At 36.8% G+C, this 18287-nt stretch overlaps 1 protein-coding gene across 1 annotated transcript in view; it reads right to left on the minus strand.

Moving 5' to 3' along the window:
- Positions 1 to 773: 773 nt before the first annotated feature.
- EFCAB13 (EF-hand calcium binding domain 13) overlaps positions 774 to 18287 on the minus strand; it is a 110591-nt gene continuing 93077 nt past the window's right edge. The window contains exons 18-21 of the mRNA XM_064270967.1: positions 16283 to 16333; positions 11305 to 11448; positions 2152 to 2223; positions 774 to 1342 (exon numbers count right to left, since the gene is read on the minus strand). Of these exons, the coding sequence (XP_064127037.1) occupies positions 1227 to 1342; positions 2152 to 2223; positions 11305 to 11448; positions 16283 to 16333 (383 nt within the window). The 3' untranslated portion in view covers positions 774 to 1226. The remainder of the gene's footprint in view (positions 1343 to 2151; positions 2224 to 11304; positions 11449 to 16282; positions 16334 to 18287) is intronic.

Consider the following 18287-nt stretch of genomic DNA (forward strand, 5'->3'; position numbering starts at 1 on the left):
CATTCAACTCATGAATGGATAAGCAAAATGTGGTATTATCCATATAGTGAAATATTATTCAGTCATAAAAAGTATTGAAATGCTAATACATGCTATGACATGGATGACCCTTGAAAACATGCTAAGTGAAATAAGTCAGAAACATAAGTACTAGTATTGTATGATTCCACTTATACGAAATATCTAGGATAGGCAAATGCAGAGAGACAAAGTATTGCTGGTTACCATGAGCTAGGAAGGAAGATGGGAAGTTAATGCTTAATGGGTACAGAGTTTGTTTGGGGTGATGAAAAGGTTTTGGAAACAAATAGTGATGGTTGCACAACACTGTAAAAGCAATTAATGACACTTAATTGTACACTGGAAACCCTGGTGGCATTAGTGGTTAAGTGTTACGGCTGCCAACCAAAGGGTCGGCAGCTCGAATCTGCTAGGCCCTCCTTGGCAACTCTAGGGGGCAATTCTACTATGTCCTACAGGGTCACTATGAATCGGAATCGACTCGATGGCACTGGGTTTGGTTTTTTTGGTTTAATTGTACACTTAAAAATGGTTAAATGGCAAATTTTGTTGTATATTTTATGACAACAAAAAATATAGTTTTTTTTTTTAATATTATACCTTTTGCTAGCTTACACAGTATGTATATCTGGTTAACTATATAATTTTCCTTAGTTTACTATGATGATTTTATTAAAAAGGAATGTAGTAGCCTGAATATTACAAAGCTCTTTAAAAGCCTTGAATAAAGTTGAGCATGCCTTCAAAAAAGGGGTTGGGGGGGTATGCAATGAAGTATTGATAAATGATACACCATTGCTAAACCTTGAAAACATTATGCTAAGTGAAAGAAGCCAGGCACAAAAGGTGACACGGTATGATTCCATTTATATGAAATGTTCAAAATAGGCAAATCCACACAGAAAAAAGTAGACGAGTAGTTGTCAGTGTCTGGGGGAAAGGAGAAGGAGGAATGACCGCTAATGGTTACAGGGTTTCTTTTTAGGGTAATGAAAATGTTCTGGAATTAGACAGTAATGATAGTTGCACAGCTTTGTGACTACACTAAAACCACTGGATTTTATACTTTCCAAGGGCGAATTTATGATACGTGCATTCATCTCAATAAAAAATGTGTATCTGATTTTAAAAAACTATCAATTGTAAGACACATCCTCATTTCAGAAATATGAAAATGTGGAAAATGTCAGGAAAAAAGACATGTTTCACCAAGTATTAAAAAATGCATCATTGAGAGGTCTGTGTCTGTGAAGCATTCTTTGGTGGACGTTCTCTGACAACTTGGGTGGTAGGAAAAGATGTTGATGTTGAAACAGTCTCCCTAATCTCAAGGAGAATGGGAAGAAGCTAGGGGACAGGGGGCAGTCATTAAAGCAGGAGCAAAATGATGTGGATGGGAAACAGGGATAGTGTGGTAATAAGAATGATACGAACTACAGGGACTTCCAAAAACCAAACCTGTTGCCATCAAGTCGAGTCCGACTCACAGCGACCCTATCAGACACAGCAGAACTGCCCCATAGGGTTTCTAAGGAGTGGTCTGGTGGCTTTGAACTGCCGACCTTTTGGTTAGCAGCTGAGCTCTTAAAAACTGTGCTACCAGGGCTCCTATAGGGAGTTCAGTTGGGTATACCTGAAAACTCCAGATGCCTGACTTCACATGTCATAAAAAAAAGTGGTGGCTCCTCACCCACTTTCCAGACCTGATTTAGTTCATAGATCCAGAAGCCCCTGAAGGAAAACCTAATTATCCTTGGAGAAAGGACCCTGCAGTTAACAGCAAGGGTACTTAATATGATCTTTTTCAACCCTACATTATTTCTCTTCCCCTCATTACATCTTTGTTCCATTTTCCTCACTTATTTTTTATGATCTTGTATTATTTACGTATTATTGGAAACTCTATGAGGCAGTTCTACTCTGTCCTATAGGGTCACTATGAGTCGGAATTGACTCGACGGCACTGGGTTTTTTGGGTATTATTTATATTTCATAAGCTGTTTGAAATCCTTGAAGCTAGAGAGACTACAAATGAAAACTTGAAATCCATATAGTGATGGCTTTTTAAAATATTATTTCATGATCATCATTTTCTAGTCATTTTTCTATGAACTACAACTAATCACTTACCTATGGACTTTCTGAAACATGGAATTTCTTTCAGTCCCATTAAGAATTCTTTTAAATCCACCTCCGTATTTTCTGGAAGTTCAAAATCAAACATGCTTACATTAAAAACTTGATCCTGAACTGGCACATGAAATAAAAGCTGTGGTTTAAAGTAATTAGCTAAAACTCCATTCTAGTTCGTTTTTCTGTTTCAAACAATTGAAACTATTACAATAGAACTTTTAATACTTGTAGGAACTACTCACCGGACAGTTAATATTAATAGCTAACTTTTTTAATTCTTACTATTAGTAGGCATCTTCTTATGGTGATTTGCTGTTGTTGTTGTGTGCTGTTGAGTTGATTCACACTCACAGAGATCATATATAACAGAGTAGAACTGCCCCATTGGGTTTCTTAGGCTGTAAATCTTTACAGGAGATCACCAGGTCTTTACTCCTGCAGAGTTGCTGGTGAGTTTGAATCACTGACATATCAGTTAGCTGCCAAGCACTTAACGTTGTGCCACCAGGGGTCCTCTATGGTGCCTTACACATATTAATTCATATAATCATCACAATACTTCTGTGAGACGAGTACCTTAATATACCCACTTTTAAATGACGAACGCAAATAGAAATTAAATAGCATGTCCCGGTGACAAATCCAGGAAGTGCCAGAAGCAAGTTTTGAATGGACGCAGTCTAACTCCAGAGGTGACAATGTTACCTATTGGGATACACACATGCGCACACACACACACACACATACACGAAATAAGGTACAAAAACATAACAACAGCAGAAAATCTAGGAATATAACTATGTTAATGAGACTTCCAGTTATAATAAAATGGTAGACTTGGTAGCACAGAAACCATCCCACTACAAAGCCCCTAGAGACACTGTATGAAATATTACATTCTATGACTGTGAGTGAAACGTGAAAAATAACAAAAAAAATTAAGTGGGAGTTGACATCCAGAGCAGTTAAGTAGTGAATACTAACACTGCGGCTGTCTTGCGGGTAGATATCGGATCTAGAAATGGTTAGGTGCTTGATTTAAATGCTAATGCAGAGTCAAAAAAGAGGACTTGGGTTCGTGCAGAGTAAGTTAGAATTCAGATACCAAATAAAACTGGGATTTTTAAAGGGTTTCAGTCTCGGTGAAAGGGAGTTTAAAATACTACATCCACTTACCCAGGAAAACAATTAGGAAACCTAACTCTTCCTAAATCTGATGGGCAGTGGGGGAAAAAAAATCTCCTATGAGAAATCAGGAAACCCTGGTGGCGAAGTGGTTAAGTGCTACGGCTGCTAACCAAGAGGTCGGCAGTTCGAATCCGCCAGGCGCTATGAGTCGGAATCGACTCAATGGCACTGGGGTTATGAGAAATCAAAAGCCCTGTCTACATTTCATGAGGTTTTAGAATCTAAATTTACACCACTCCCATGATGTTGGTCGAATACATAAAAATGAATCCAGGTTAATGATAATCTGGGGTCCTTGGCAAAATCAATCACCAAACTGTGCTGGCAAGACCCTCTCAAACCTAAAACCCATGAGAATCCCATAGAAAAAACAAGCTTTGGTTAAAATAAGCCCAAAATAAAAGGTCATAAAAAACGATACATCAAAACCAAGAGGTAGCAGATTTAACAGGTCAGCAGCCATAAGAAATAACAAGATTACCACTCTGAGAACTTGGAATAACAAAACCACAACCTGATAAAAACCAAAAATAAGTATATAAACAATAATGAAAGAGAAAGTCTAGAAAACATATATAAAGAACAAGATACTAAGATAAAATACAAATAGATTTTTAAAAAATTTAGATACAACTTCTGTAAGTGAAAAATATGGCCACTGAAATTTAAAACTAAATGGATGCATTAAATAGCATATGAAATCCACCTGAGAAGAGAATTAGTAAATTGGAAGATAGAGCTGAAAAAATTATCCAGAATGTATCAGAAAGGTAGAAAGGTAAAGAAAATATTACAAAGAAGCATGGAGGACAGAAAAAGTCTAACATAAATTTATAGGAGTTCCAGAAGTAAATAACTAGACCTAGCAGACTAATATAAAACAGTAACAGAACACTCCACCCAAGGACAGCAAAATACACGTTTCTCAAGGATAGACCATATGTTAGGTCACAAAATAAGTCCCAATAAATTTAAAAAGATTAAAAACAAAATTTCAACATAAATAAACAATTAGAAATCATACAAAAAACAGCAATTTAGAAATCCAAAAGATAAGCAACAAAATTTCAGAAAGGTCCCTGAGGGACTGAGGTACTGGGCTGAGGGCTCTGAGGACCATGGTCTTGGGGAACATCTAGCTCAACTGATATAACATAGTTTAAAAAGAAAATGTTCTACATTCTACTTTGGTGAGTAGCATCTGGGGTCTTAAAAGCTTGTGAGCAGCCATCTAAGATACTCCACTGGTCTCACCCTGTCAGGAGCAAGGGAGAATGAAGAATATTAAGGACACAAGGGAAAGATGTGTCCCAAGAACTAATGGACTACAACTAGAAAAAAAAAAATTCAGAAATGGACAACGCAATAAAAGGTTTTAGGAGCAAATTTGAATGGAAGACAGAATCAGTGAAATTGAAGACAAAACCATAGATGCCTTTTTTTTTTTTTTTTTTGAGGAAAAAATGAAGAAAACCTAAGAACTATGTGGGATACAATCAAGAGAAAAAAAAAAATTGGATTGGAGTTCCAGAACTGGGAGGAAATGGAAAACACAGAGAGGGTCATTGAAGATTTGCTGACAGAAAACTTACCTAATATCATGAAAGATGAAAAGCTGACCATCCAAGAAGCTCAATGAATCCCATATAGGATAAACCCCAAAAGAAAGTCACCAAGACATATCATAATCACACTTGCCAAAATTAAACACAAACAAAGAATTCTGAGAGCAGCTTGGAGAAAAACAAACAGTCACATACAAAGGGAAAACAATAAGACTAAGCTCAGAAAAAAAAAAAAAATTTTTTTTTTTTTTCTGAGTACTTGGCAGAAATCATGCAGGCAAGAAGGTAATGGGATGGCATATATAAAACCTTGAAAGAAAAAAATTGCCACTCATCAAAAGACTTCAACAAAAGTAGAAAAAGAGAACCTATAGATTTGGGGGAAAAAATTGGCTATGACATATACAACAAAGGTCTAATCTCTAAAACCTATAGGAAAATCCAATACCCCAACAACAAAAAGTCAAATGATCTAAGTAAAAAATGGGCAAAAGATAAGAACAGACACTTAACCAAAGAAGACATTCAGGTAGCTAACAGACATATAAGGAAGTGCTCACGATCATTAACCATTAGAGAAATACAAATCAAAACTACAATGAGATACCATCTAACTCCAACACTACTGGCACTAATCATAAAAACAGAAAATAATAAATGTTGAAGAGGCTGCAGGGAGACTGGAATTCTTATGTACTGCTGGTGGGAATGCAAAATGGTACAACTATTTTGGAAAACGATACGGCACTCCCTTAAAAGCTAGAAATAGAAATATCATATGATCCAGCAATCCCACTCCTAGGAATATATCCTAGAGAAATAAGAGCCATCACACTAATAGACATATGCACATCCATGTTCATAGCAGCATTATTCACAATAGCAAAGAGATGGAAACAACCTAAGTGCCCATCAGCAGATGAATGGATAAACAAACAACACAGTGGAATACTATGCAACAATAAAGAGCAATGATGAATCTGCAAAACATCTCACAACATGGATGAATCTGGAGGGCACTATGCTAAGTGAAATAAGTCAAGCATAAAAATACAAATACTTTATGGGACCACTATTATAAAAACTCATGAAAAGGCTTACACACAGAAACAATTTTTGATGGTTATGAGGGGGCAGTGGGGAAGGAAAAACACTAACTAGACATTAGATAAGTGGTAACTTTGGTGAAGGGTGAGACAGTACACAATACTGAGGAATTCAGCACAGCTTGACCAAGGCAGTCACAGAAGCTTCACAAATACATCCAAACTCCCTAAGGGACCAAGTTACTGGGCTGAGGGCTGGGGGCCACGGTTTTGGGGGACATCTAGTTCAACTGGCATAACACAGTTTATAAAGAAAATGATCCACATTCTACTTTGGTGAGTAGCAGCTGGGGTCTTAAAAGCCTGTAAGCAGCGATCTAAGATACATCTACTGGTCCTACCCCATCTGGAGCAAGGGAGAATGAAGAGAACCAAAGACACAAAGGAAAGATTAGTCCAAAGGACTAACGGACCACAACTACCACAGCCTCCACCAGACTGAGTCCAGCACAACTAGATAGTGCCCAGCTATTACCACCGACTGCTCTGACAGGGATCACAATAGCGGATCCCAGACAGAGCTGGAGAAAAATGAGGAACAAAATTCTAACTTAAAAAAAAAAAAAAAAAGACCAGACTTACTGGTCTGACAGAGACTGGAGAAACCCCAAGAGTATGGCCCCGGACAGACTTTTAACTCAGTACTGAAGTCACTCCTGAGGTTCACCCTTCAGCCAAAGATTTGACAAGCCCATAAAAAAAACAATAACACACTTAGTTCAACCACGTATACAAGACTAAATGGGCACACCAGCTCCAAAGCAAAGATGAGAAGGCAAGAAGGGACAGGAAAACTGGACGAGTGGATATGGGGAACCAGAGGTCAAGAAGAGGAAAGTGTTGACACATCACGGGTGAGCAACCAATGTCACAAAACAATTTGTGTATTAACTGTTTAATGAGAAACTAATTTGCTCTGTAAAGTTTCATCGAAAGCACAATTAAAAAAAAAAAGCCTCCCAACAAAAAAAAGGCTAGGAGCAGATGGCTTCACAGGTTAATTTTACCAAACACTTAAAGAAGAAATGATACCAATGCTCTCTAACTCTTCTAAAAAGTAGAAGAGGAGATAACATTCTGAAATCTTTCTATGAGGCTAGTATTACTCTGATCTGAGGCCATACAAAGAGATAACAAGAAAATTATAGACCAATATCCCTTATTAATAAAGATTAAAAAATCATCAAAATATAATAGTAAACCAAATGCAGAAGCATATTAAATGGATTATACATCATGACCTAGTGGGACTTAACCTAGGAATGCAAGAGTGATTCAGCAGTAGAAAATCAATCACACAGTAACAACAAAAGAAAAAACGGATAAATTGGACTTCATCAAAAAGAACTTTTGTGCAACAAAGGACATTATCAAGACAGTGAAAAGACAGCCTACAGGATGGGAGAAAATACTTGGGAAACATATCTTGGATAAGGGTTTTATATCCAGAATAGGTAAAGAAGTCCTACAACTCAACAACAAAAAGACAACCCAATTTAAAAAATGGGCATAAATGAATAAGCATTTCACCAAAGAAGACACACAAATGGCCAAAAAAGCACATGAAAAGTTGTTCAACATCATTAGTCATTAGATAAACACAAATCAAAACCACAATGAAATAACACTTCACACTTACTAGGATGGCTACAATAAAGAAAAGAAAACAAGTGCTGCTGAGAATGTGGAGAAACTAAAACCCTCAAACATTGCTGGTGGGAATGTAAAGTGGTGCATCCACTGTGGAAAACAATTTGGTGGTTCCTCAAAAATAAACATAGAGTTACCATATGACCCAGCAATTCTAATCCTAGGTATATACTCAAAAGAATTGAAAGCAGTTTTCAAACAGATACCTGTATACCAGCGTTCACTGCAGCATTACTCACAATAGCTAAAAGGTGGAAAATGCCCAAATGTCCACCAAGACATAAATGGATAAACAAAATGTGGTATATGCATACAATGGAATATTATCCAGCCGTAAAGAGAAATAAAGTTCTGATTCATGCTACATGGATGAGTGCTGAAAAAATCATGCTAAGCAAAATAAGCGAGACACAAAAGTACATATATTTTATAATTCCACTTATATAAAATATCTCGAATAGGCAGATTCACAGAGACAGAAAGTAGATTAGAGGTTTCAGAGGGCTTGGGAGAAAAAGAAATGGACAGTTATCACTTAATGTATACAGAGTTTCTGTTTGTGGGGATAAAAATAAAAAAGCTTTGGAAATATATAATGGTGACAGTTGCACTACATTGTGAGTATACTAAATGCCACAGAACTGCAAACTTAAAAATTGTTATAGTGGCAAACTTTATTTTATATATATTTTACTATAAGAAAAAAATTTAAAGAAACAAATAGCCTTTGACCCCTCTTTGTCCTTTCCTCCATTTTACTACCTGGATTGTGGGTGAAACTCTAGCCACCATCTTTGTCCACCCTAGATGGATGACATAGTAGTAAGCTAGAAGGAGCCTGGTCCTCTAACAATTTTATAGAGTCATCTAAACTGCCTAACTCCAAATTTAAAAGAGAAAGAATGAACTTACATTGTTTCAGCCAGTGTTTGGCAAACTTTTTCTGTAAAAGGCCAAATAGAAATATTTTAAACTTTACAGGCTATACAATCTCTGTCAAAACCATCCAACTCTGCCATTACAGCACAAAAGCACTGAGAGATAATACATAAACAAATGAGCATAGCTATGTTCCAACTGAACGTTTTATAAAATTGGCACTGGGCCAAATTTAGCCCACAAGGCAGCTTACCAACCCCTGGGTTAAACCACTGTTACTTTTGGGTTTCTGAACAGGCTTTGGAACCTAATCTTGGTTGATACAGCATAAACCCTCAGATAAAAGCACAACAAACTCCAAACAAGTTTTTAAAAAGAAAAATTGCATACACTTTATTACATTATGTTGAAAATATAGAACACCAAATATAAAGAGAAAATCTTTAATACTTTGGTCTCTGATTTGAGCTTCCCCTCTCTTGAACACTCCAAGAATGGGTCAGAGTCAAGCCAAGTATGTATATTAGGCTACAGTAGATTAGAGGTTACATGGGGGTTGGGGAAAGGAGAGTGGACAGAAGAATAAAGCTTTGCTGTGCTGAACAAAGAAGTTAAACCTCTAATCCTATTGGTTTATTCTCTTTGGAGCCTCTTTGGATATCCTCTCCCATGTCCTTTTTAGTCCTCTCTTTCTTGTACTGTATAAGTACTGTTATATTGACTTGGAACAGTCTCCAGCTTGAATAGAGCCCAGCTCTGAATGGAAACCAGGGCAGAGAACTGAGGAAAGAGGGCCACTTACATCTGTTGGCTCTAGGTAAGGAGCTGCCGTGTGATCCAACCAAGCTTACCAAAGTTATGGTGTTATTTCTAGAGCTCTGGAGTCTAACCCCAAACCAGTGAAGTCTTCCTGTGTCTGGCTTTGCTCTTTTATTATTTTTACACTGGTCAGAGGTGGGGAGTTAGGGTGGTGTTACGGATTGAACTGTGCTCCCCTCTCCCCCCAAAAAAAATGTTTGTCAACTTGGCTAGTCTGTGAGTCCCAGTACTGTGTGACTGTTCACCATTTTGTCACCTGATGTGTTTTTCCTATATGTTGTAAATCCTACCTCTACGATGTTAATGAGGTGGAATTAGTGGCAGTTATAAGGCAGGACTCAATCTACAAGATTAGGTTGTGTTTTAAGTCAGTCTCTTTTGAGATATAAAAGAGAGAAACAAGCAGAGAGACAGGAGAACTCGTACCACTAAAAAAGTAGTGCCGGGGCAGAGTGTGTCCTTTGGACCTGGTGTCCCTGAACTGAGAAGCTCCTAGACCAGGGGAAGATTGATGACAAGGACCTTCTTCAAGAGCCAACAGAGACAGAAAGCCTTCCCCTGGAGCTGAAGCCCTGAATGTGGACTTCTACCCTACTGGACTGTGAGAGAATAAACTTCTGTTTGTTGAAGGCAACCACTTGTGGTAGTTCTGTTATAGCAGCACCAGATAACTAAGACAGATGGCAATAGTGGTGGCAGGGCCCAGTAGTATACAATTCTGTTTGTGGAATTTTAGGTTCCAGCAAAATATAATCATTACATTTTACATTTTGTTTCTTAATTTTAAATGTTTCAGGTTTCATTATCTTCTTTCCCCAGCCCCTAGTCTTCTTAGCCCCACTTCAGCCTGGCATTTCACAAAGTTAAAGTTAACAGGTACATCTGTAGTGTAATTCAATGTTCACCAATAAGAAGGATAGTCTTTTGGCATAAGTTATAAGAGACATGCCATCACAACAAGAGCTGCTACCCACCAGTGAGAGTGGATCACCTGTATCATTTTCCTCTCCACTCTCAGGATGCTAAGACTGTTAATATAAGAAGGAGCAGAGGGTTTGGTAGGTTTAATTTAAAAGAATTTAAAAGACTAAATAATTGTGCAGGTAGAAAAGATGCAAGGGAGAGAGGTATGCTCTCTTCATCTCTATACAAAAGGTACTTTGCAAAGGCTTTTTCTGATCTGGAAGATGCACATCAATAAGTTAATTAGACTTGGGCCGTCCTCCTGATACGACATGGATTGGATTCCATTTCTCAATCCTGAAATAACTGATCTTGTATCCTTCAGAGTTCTATGTGCTGGCATGTCTGTGTGTATGTGTCTGTCTGTCTGTATGTGTGTGTTCCACCAGAAGCATGTGAACCACTCATTACCTCTACTTCTTGGAAACACCTCTACTCCTTCAGTGTGAGCAATAGAAGATACACAGCATAAAACACCTGGTCAGTTGACCAACAAAGGATTTTCATCTCCTGCTTTTCCCATGCTCCAAAATAAGGGACATCACAATTGAAAAATATAATTTTCTTCAAATGTAAATCAGTTACACAAATTAGGTGAGTATAAAATACCTGCATTTACGATGATATTAATTGTGCATGCTGGAAAGGGAAATAATTAAATATCAGAATTAAAATACTTACAAAAGAAAAATTAACAATAAGAATACAAGTACCGTAAAACTTTAAATAAGGCCTATATTCAGCATTCTTGCTCTGTCATGGGTAACTGGGGTACTCTGATGTACCATCACTATGATATTAGTAAGTAAGGTATTATAACTTTTTCCCATCTAATCACAATTTATTTATATTCTTGTTTCCTTTAAGTCTTTATGAGTTGTAAAATATTTACTAGTGTCTTCTAACCTCTACAAATTATATATGTTGATCTTTATATTAATCAAAGACCCTTTAAACCTACTAAAGCCAAAAATGCTCACCGCTGATGTCACAATGTTTAAGAGCTTCACTGAAATCCTCCTCAGTTAAATTCATATTTAAATTTTTGAGGGCATGCTCCAAGTTAGGTATACTAATTCTGCCATTATCAACATGTGATAGAATGTATGCTGTTTTTTTAATCTCTGCAAGGAGAAATATATACAAGATATTATTGTGCAAAAAATATGCAAAATAATTTGTTCAAAGTCTACTATAGTTAAACCCACAAATTAAATATTTATCTGAACAAAAACCTCTGTAAAAAAGAAAAATATTTTCTATTTATAACTGAATACCCACTTATTTCAAACAGTATTTTTAAAAAAAAAAGAAAATTTCATGGTAAAGAGAATATGATGATATAAGATTTGATATATAAGATATATAAGATTTGATCTGAATCAGTTCACCCATTAAATACTGAGTTGTAAGCCTCTTAAATATTTAATACCTACATGCTTTACATGTAGAAGGTTTAAAGATTTCTATGAACTGAAAAGGCAAACAATTAAAGGCTAAAATTGGAGACTGAAGCTCTTGATCCCCAGGGCCTCTGCTAGTCTACATTGTACTTTTGTGTGAATTGGAAAAAGAACCTCCCTCTCTTTCCAACAATTACAACAAGGTGCACCTTCCTCTGAGCGGCTGCAATCCATCACTGTGGTTCAAAGACTTAGGGGGCATAGCGGAGTATGGGGCCGTGTTTCAGCCTCTCTCAGCCAGGCACCTTTGTGCAAGGCACAACCCATACAACCAAGCAGGACAGTTCTGTTAATCTCAGACAAATTTAAAATATGAAAAATAATTATCATCAGATTGTTAAATTTTTTATGTATATCATTTCCCATTCCATTTCTCCCTCAACCCCAAAATCGAGTTGTTCTATTATGTTTCCATATTTTGAAAATTGTTATGTTACACCAGCAGAGCTAAAATTTCATGAATGTCACTTGGGAAGAACATCATAATACCATCCTAGATTTACACTGATTCTACTAATATTTATTTTACAGTTACTGAGACTAAGGGCAAAAAATTCAGTCCTTTTCGTCAAAGAGTTTCATGTAAATTCACTGAGGTCAGGAACTGCGTCTGTCATCTTTGTAAACAAATTTATAATACACTGTATTATATAGTTGGTGCTATGAGAAAAATATGCACTTAACCTAGATTTAATGAGTGATGAGCTCTGGGAAGTCTTATGGAGTGGGAGGTGACATTTGAACACAGTTTGGAGAAAAAAAGATGAGTTGGTTGTATACAGGGAATATATACAACTCATGTAACTCCTTGTGAAAACATTGGAACCAAAAAAAAAAAAAAATAGGGCCAATTTAAATTATTATAAGTAGTATGGCTATATCCACCACGTGTCTGTCAGTTTATCATACTGTGGTGGCTTACAGGTTGCTGTGATGCTGGAAGCCATGGCACCGTTATTTCAAATACCAGCAGGGTCACTCATGGTGCAGGTTTCATTGAAGCTTCCAGACTAAGACAGACTAGGAAGAAGGACAGGGCAGTCTACTTCTGAAAAAAACTGGCCAGTGAAAACCTTATGAATAACAGTGGAACACTCTGTTATATAGTGCCAAAAGATGAGCCTCTCAGGTTGGAAGGCACTCAAAATATGACTGGGGAAGAGCTGCCTCCTTGAAGTAGAGTCTATCTTTAATGACAGGAATGGAGTAAAGCTTTGGAGACCTTCATTTTCTGATGTGGTATGACTCAAAATGAGAATAAACAGCTGCAAACATCCATCAATAATCGGAAAGTGGAATGCACAAAATATGAATCTAGGAAAATTGGAAGTCATCAAAAATGAAATGGAAAGCATAAAGATCCATATTCTAGGCATTAGTGAGCTGAAATAGACCAATATTGACCATTTCGAATCAGACAATCATATGGTCTACTATGCCAGGAATTTTACAAATTGAAGAGGAATGGCATCCCATTCATTTTCAAAAAGAACATTTCAATATCTATCCTGAAGTACAACGCTATCAGTGATAGGATAACATCTATACACCTACAAGGAAGACCACTTGATACAACTATTACTCAAATTTACACACCACCCACTAAACCCAAAGATGAAGAAATGAAGATTTTTACCAACATGTGCAGTCTGAAATAGATCAAACATGCAATCAAGATACACTGATAATTACAGTGACTGGAATGTGAAAGTTGGAAACAAAGAAGAAGGAACAGTAGTCGGAAAATAAAGACTTGGTGATAGAAAAGATGCCAGAGATTGCATGATAGAATTTTGCAAGACCATTGATTTTTTACATTGCAAATACCTTTTTTCAACAACATAAATGATGACTGTACACGTGGACCTTACCAGATGGAAAACACAGGGATCAAATCAACTACATCTGGGAAAAGAGACAATGGAAAAGCTCAATATCATCAGTTAGAACAAGGCCAGGGGCCAACTGTGGAACAGACCATCAGTTGTTCATATGCAAGTTTAAACTGAAGGTAAAGAAAATTAAAACAAGTCCACAAGAACTAAAATATGATCTTGATTATATTCCACCTGAATTTGGAGACCATCTCAAGAATACATTTGACACACTGAACACTGATGACCAAAGACCAGACGAGTTGTGGAACGACATCGAGGACATCACACATGATGGAAGCAAGAGGTCATTAAAAAGACAGGGAAGAAAGAAAATACCAAAATGGATGTCAGAAGAGACTCTGAAACTTGTTCAGTAGCTAAAGCCACTCAACAATGAGTCAAAAGAGCTGAACAGAAGATTTCAAAGGGTAACTCGAGAAGACAAAGTATTATAACAAAGTATAGTATAAAAAGATCTAGAGTTAGAAAACCAAAAGGGAAGAACACACTCGGCATTTCTCAAGCTGAAAGAACTGAAGAAAAAAATTAAGCCTCAAGTTACAATTCTGAAGGATTCTGCAGGCAAAATATTGAACAACACGGGAAGCATCAAAGGAAGATAGAAGGAATACACAGTCACTGTACCAAAAGAATTGGTCAACGTCCAACCATACCAGAAGGTAGCATATGACCTAGAACCAACGGTACTGACAGAAGAAGTTCAAGCTGCACTGAAGGCACTGGTAAAAGACAAGACTCCAGGAATTGATGAAATACCAGTTGAGGTGTTTCAACAGATGCATTCCTGGAGGTGCTCACTTGTCTATGCCAAGAAATTTGGAAAACAGCTACCTGGCCAACTGACTGGAAGAGATCCATATATGTGCCCATTCCAAAGAAAGGTAATTCAACAGAATGTGGAAATACTGAAAAATATCATTAATAGCACATGCAAGTAAAATTTTAATGAAGCTATTTCAAAATTGATTGCAGTAGTACATCAACAGGGAACTGCCAGAAAGTCAAGCCAGATTCAGAAGAGGACATGAAATCAGGGGTCTCGTTGCTGATGTCAGATGGATCTTGCCTAAAAGCAGAGAATACCAGAAAGGTGTTTACCTGTGTTTTATTGACTATGCAAAGGCATTCGACTGTGTGGATCATAACAAATTATGGATAATATTCTGAAGAATGGGGATTCCAGGACACTTAATTGTGCTCATGTGGAACCTGTGCATAGACCAAGAGGCAGTTGCTCAAACAGAACACGGTGATGCTGTGTGTTTTAAAATCAGGAAAGGTGTGTATCAGCACTACATTCTTTCACCATATTTATTCAATCTGTATGCTGAGCAAATAATCCAAGAAGCTGGATTATATGAAGAGGAATGTGGCATCAGGATTGGTGGAAGACTCATTAACAACCTGCAATACCCAGAGGATACAACCTTGCTTGCTGAAAGCGAAGACGGCTTGAAACACTTACTGATGAAGATCAAAGACCACAGCCTTCAGTATGGATTACATCTCAACATAGAGAAAACAAAAATCCTCACAAATGGACCAATAGGCAACATCACAATAAACAGAGAAAATACTGAAGCTGTCAAGGATTTTATTTTACTTGGATCCACAATCAAGTCCCATGAAAACAGCAGTCAAGATATCAAACGACATATTTCACTGGGCAAATCTGCAAAAAAAACCTCTTTAAAGTGTTGAAAACCAAAGACGTCACTTCAAGGACTAAGGTGTCCCTGACCCAAACCATGATATTTTCAATCACCTCAAATGCATGTAAAAGCTAGACAATAAATAAGGAAGACTGAAGAAGAATCAATGCCTTTGAATTATGGTGTTGGCAAAGAATATTGAATATAATATGGATTGCCAAAAGAACGAAGAAGTCTGTTTTGGAAGAAATACAGCCAGAGTGTTCCTTGAAAGGCAGGATGGCAAGACTTTGTTTCAAGTATTTAGGGCATGTTATCAAGAGGGACCAGTCCCTGGAAAAGGACATCATGCTTGGTAAAGTAGAGGGTCCGTGAAAAAGAGGAAGATCCTCCTCAGGTGAAATCTAGCTCAACTGGCATGTTATGTTTATTAAAAAATGTTCTACATTTGCTGTGGTGACTAGTGTCTGAGGTCTTAAAGGCTTGTGAGCAGCCATCTAAGATACTCTACTGGTCCCACCCCATCACGAGCAAGAGAGAATGATAGACTTCCCCGAGGAACCTGACACTCATCTGAAAGATGAGTAGATATTAACTAGGCAAAGAGGGTCAGGGATAATATTCCAGGGAATATAATATGTAAAAGTTTTATGGTATGTAGAGTATCTGAGGAACTGAAAGGCCAATGAAGTTGAAATTCAGAAAGCAAGAATGACAGTGCAAAATAATACTAGAGAGGTAGGGCATGCTGCATTTTTATCTTTATCCTAACAGCAAAGGGAAATGTTTAAAGAGTTACAAATTGTGGGAGGTAATATGATCAGATTACTATTTTGGAATAAAAACTCACTCTGGCTAGAGTGAGCAGAATAGATCAGCAATGTATTCGCACTTGATAATGACCCTAAAAATTAGTTTTCTCTTATATAGAAACTTCTTACTCACCATTTTCATCTGGGAATTTCAGATTTGAAGACACAACCTCTTTCCTAAAATCTGCAAAGTTACAGAGAGATAGAGAGAGGTTACATGACAGTGAATCTTATCCAGCTGGAAAGGAAACCAACAGATACACTAAATACTTCATCTCTCAGTAACATTTATCATTAATGACCATTCCCATCTCGAAATCGTCCTCTGCTTCCCAGAATATCATTCCCTGCTTGTGTTTCCCCTAATTCTCAGACTGCTTCATGGACTCCTTATTTCCATCTGTTCCTTAAATGTGGCAGAATTTCTAAAGTCACAGATGCTTGCTTCTTCACCAAGAGGGGAAATCCCCAACCAATCTATTAAAAAAAAATGTTTAGCTGTTAGTCTAAATTGTTCTTCCCTATCTCTGCTTGCCTGCCTATCTAATCCTAAAGCTTTTCCTATGGACAAGTTGCATTTATACCCACCCATCCCACACACTTCTACAGAAATGCCAATTGGCACAGAGCATGAGAGAAATATAATAGAAATAAAATCAGCCCATTAGCATGGGTGTACCCTGTTCTCTTTTACCAAGCAAGACGGTGTCATCTGCATATTGCAGGTTGTCAATAAGTCTTCCTCTAATCCTGATGCTGCATTCTTCTTCATATAGTCCAGTTTCTTGGACTATTTGCTCGGCATACAAATTAAATAAGTATGGTCAAAGGATACAACCCTGACTCCCACCTTTCCTGATTTTAAATCATGCAGTATTCCCTTGTTCTTTTCAAACAACTGCCTCTTGGTCTATGCACAGGTTTTGCATGAGTATAATTAAGTGTTCTGGAATTTTCATTCTTCTCAGAGAAAGCTAGGAAACTATTAAGACCTCTCTAAAATACATGAACAGGCCTAACTTTGAAATGAAATTGCTTTAGGAATAAACATTATTCCAAAATCTTGTAGCAACACATATACATACTTTGAGACCAATTTTACAGTCCATGCCATGAGAACACCCAGGCATTTGATATTGTAATAATTAAATCTCTTTGAATATAAGGAATATTCCAAATCTGGGATATTGTAAATATTGTACTGGCAAGTTTATAGTTTTATTTAGGAACTAACTACTTAGGAGTTAATTAGCACTTGTAAAATACTTTGAAACCCCGGGATAAAAATCTGCTATCCACAACAAGTTGTCTGCTCAATCAACTCACCCTCAACATAGGAATCATACAGTATCTCTTGAAGGGCTTTATCAGTGAAAATAGGTCTATCAGTATTTTCAAGTGCATCTGAATGTTTGTCCTTACCAGACTGATAACTTTCTTCCATGCAGTCCAATGTACTGATGGCCTCATTCAATGCTACAAACACAGAGAAAATATACATACAACATATAATTCACTACATGGATGTATATCTTTTGAGCATAACAGTAAACTTCACGGCCTTTTCTAGATCAGCACTATCCAACAGTCACTAGTCACACTTGGCCACTTAAATTTAAATTTAATATTCAGTTTCTCAGTTGCCCTAACCATATTCAAGTTCTCAATAGCCACTTGTAACTAAAGGCTACCATATTGGGCAGTGCAGTTATAGAACATTTCTGTCATCACAGAAAGTTCTATTTAGACAAATTAAAATGGACCGTTACAAGTTCTAAAATTGCAATCACTCATGATAAATGGAATTCTATTTTATAATAATACTCATCAAATAAAATTCTGTATATAATAATACACATTCCTCAAAGAAAATTTGCTACACAGAACAGTTTTTAAATTATTCCAATTGCACCAGTCCACCAAATCTGCTATTAATATTTTTTATATATTTCTTTCCATTCTTCTTTTTGAATTTTCTATTTTTGTTTTGAGGGATTTTTAAACATACCATGTGTATAATTTTATTAATTTTAAGATTTCACTTAAAATTCTACCAAGAATTATTATGACATCTTTGCAAGCAAACAGGATTATTTCAGAAGAAAAAGTAAAAGCTTTCTTTTGCAAATTCCAAATTT

The sequence above is a fragment of the Loxodonta africana genome, chromosome 18 (assembly GCF_030014295.1).
Source record: "Loxodonta africana isolate mLoxAfr1 chromosome 18, mLoxAfr1.hap2, whole genome shotgun sequence".
Classification (NCBI taxonomy): Eukaryota; Metazoa; Chordata; class Mammalia; order Proboscidea; family Elephantidae; genus Loxodonta; species Loxodonta africana.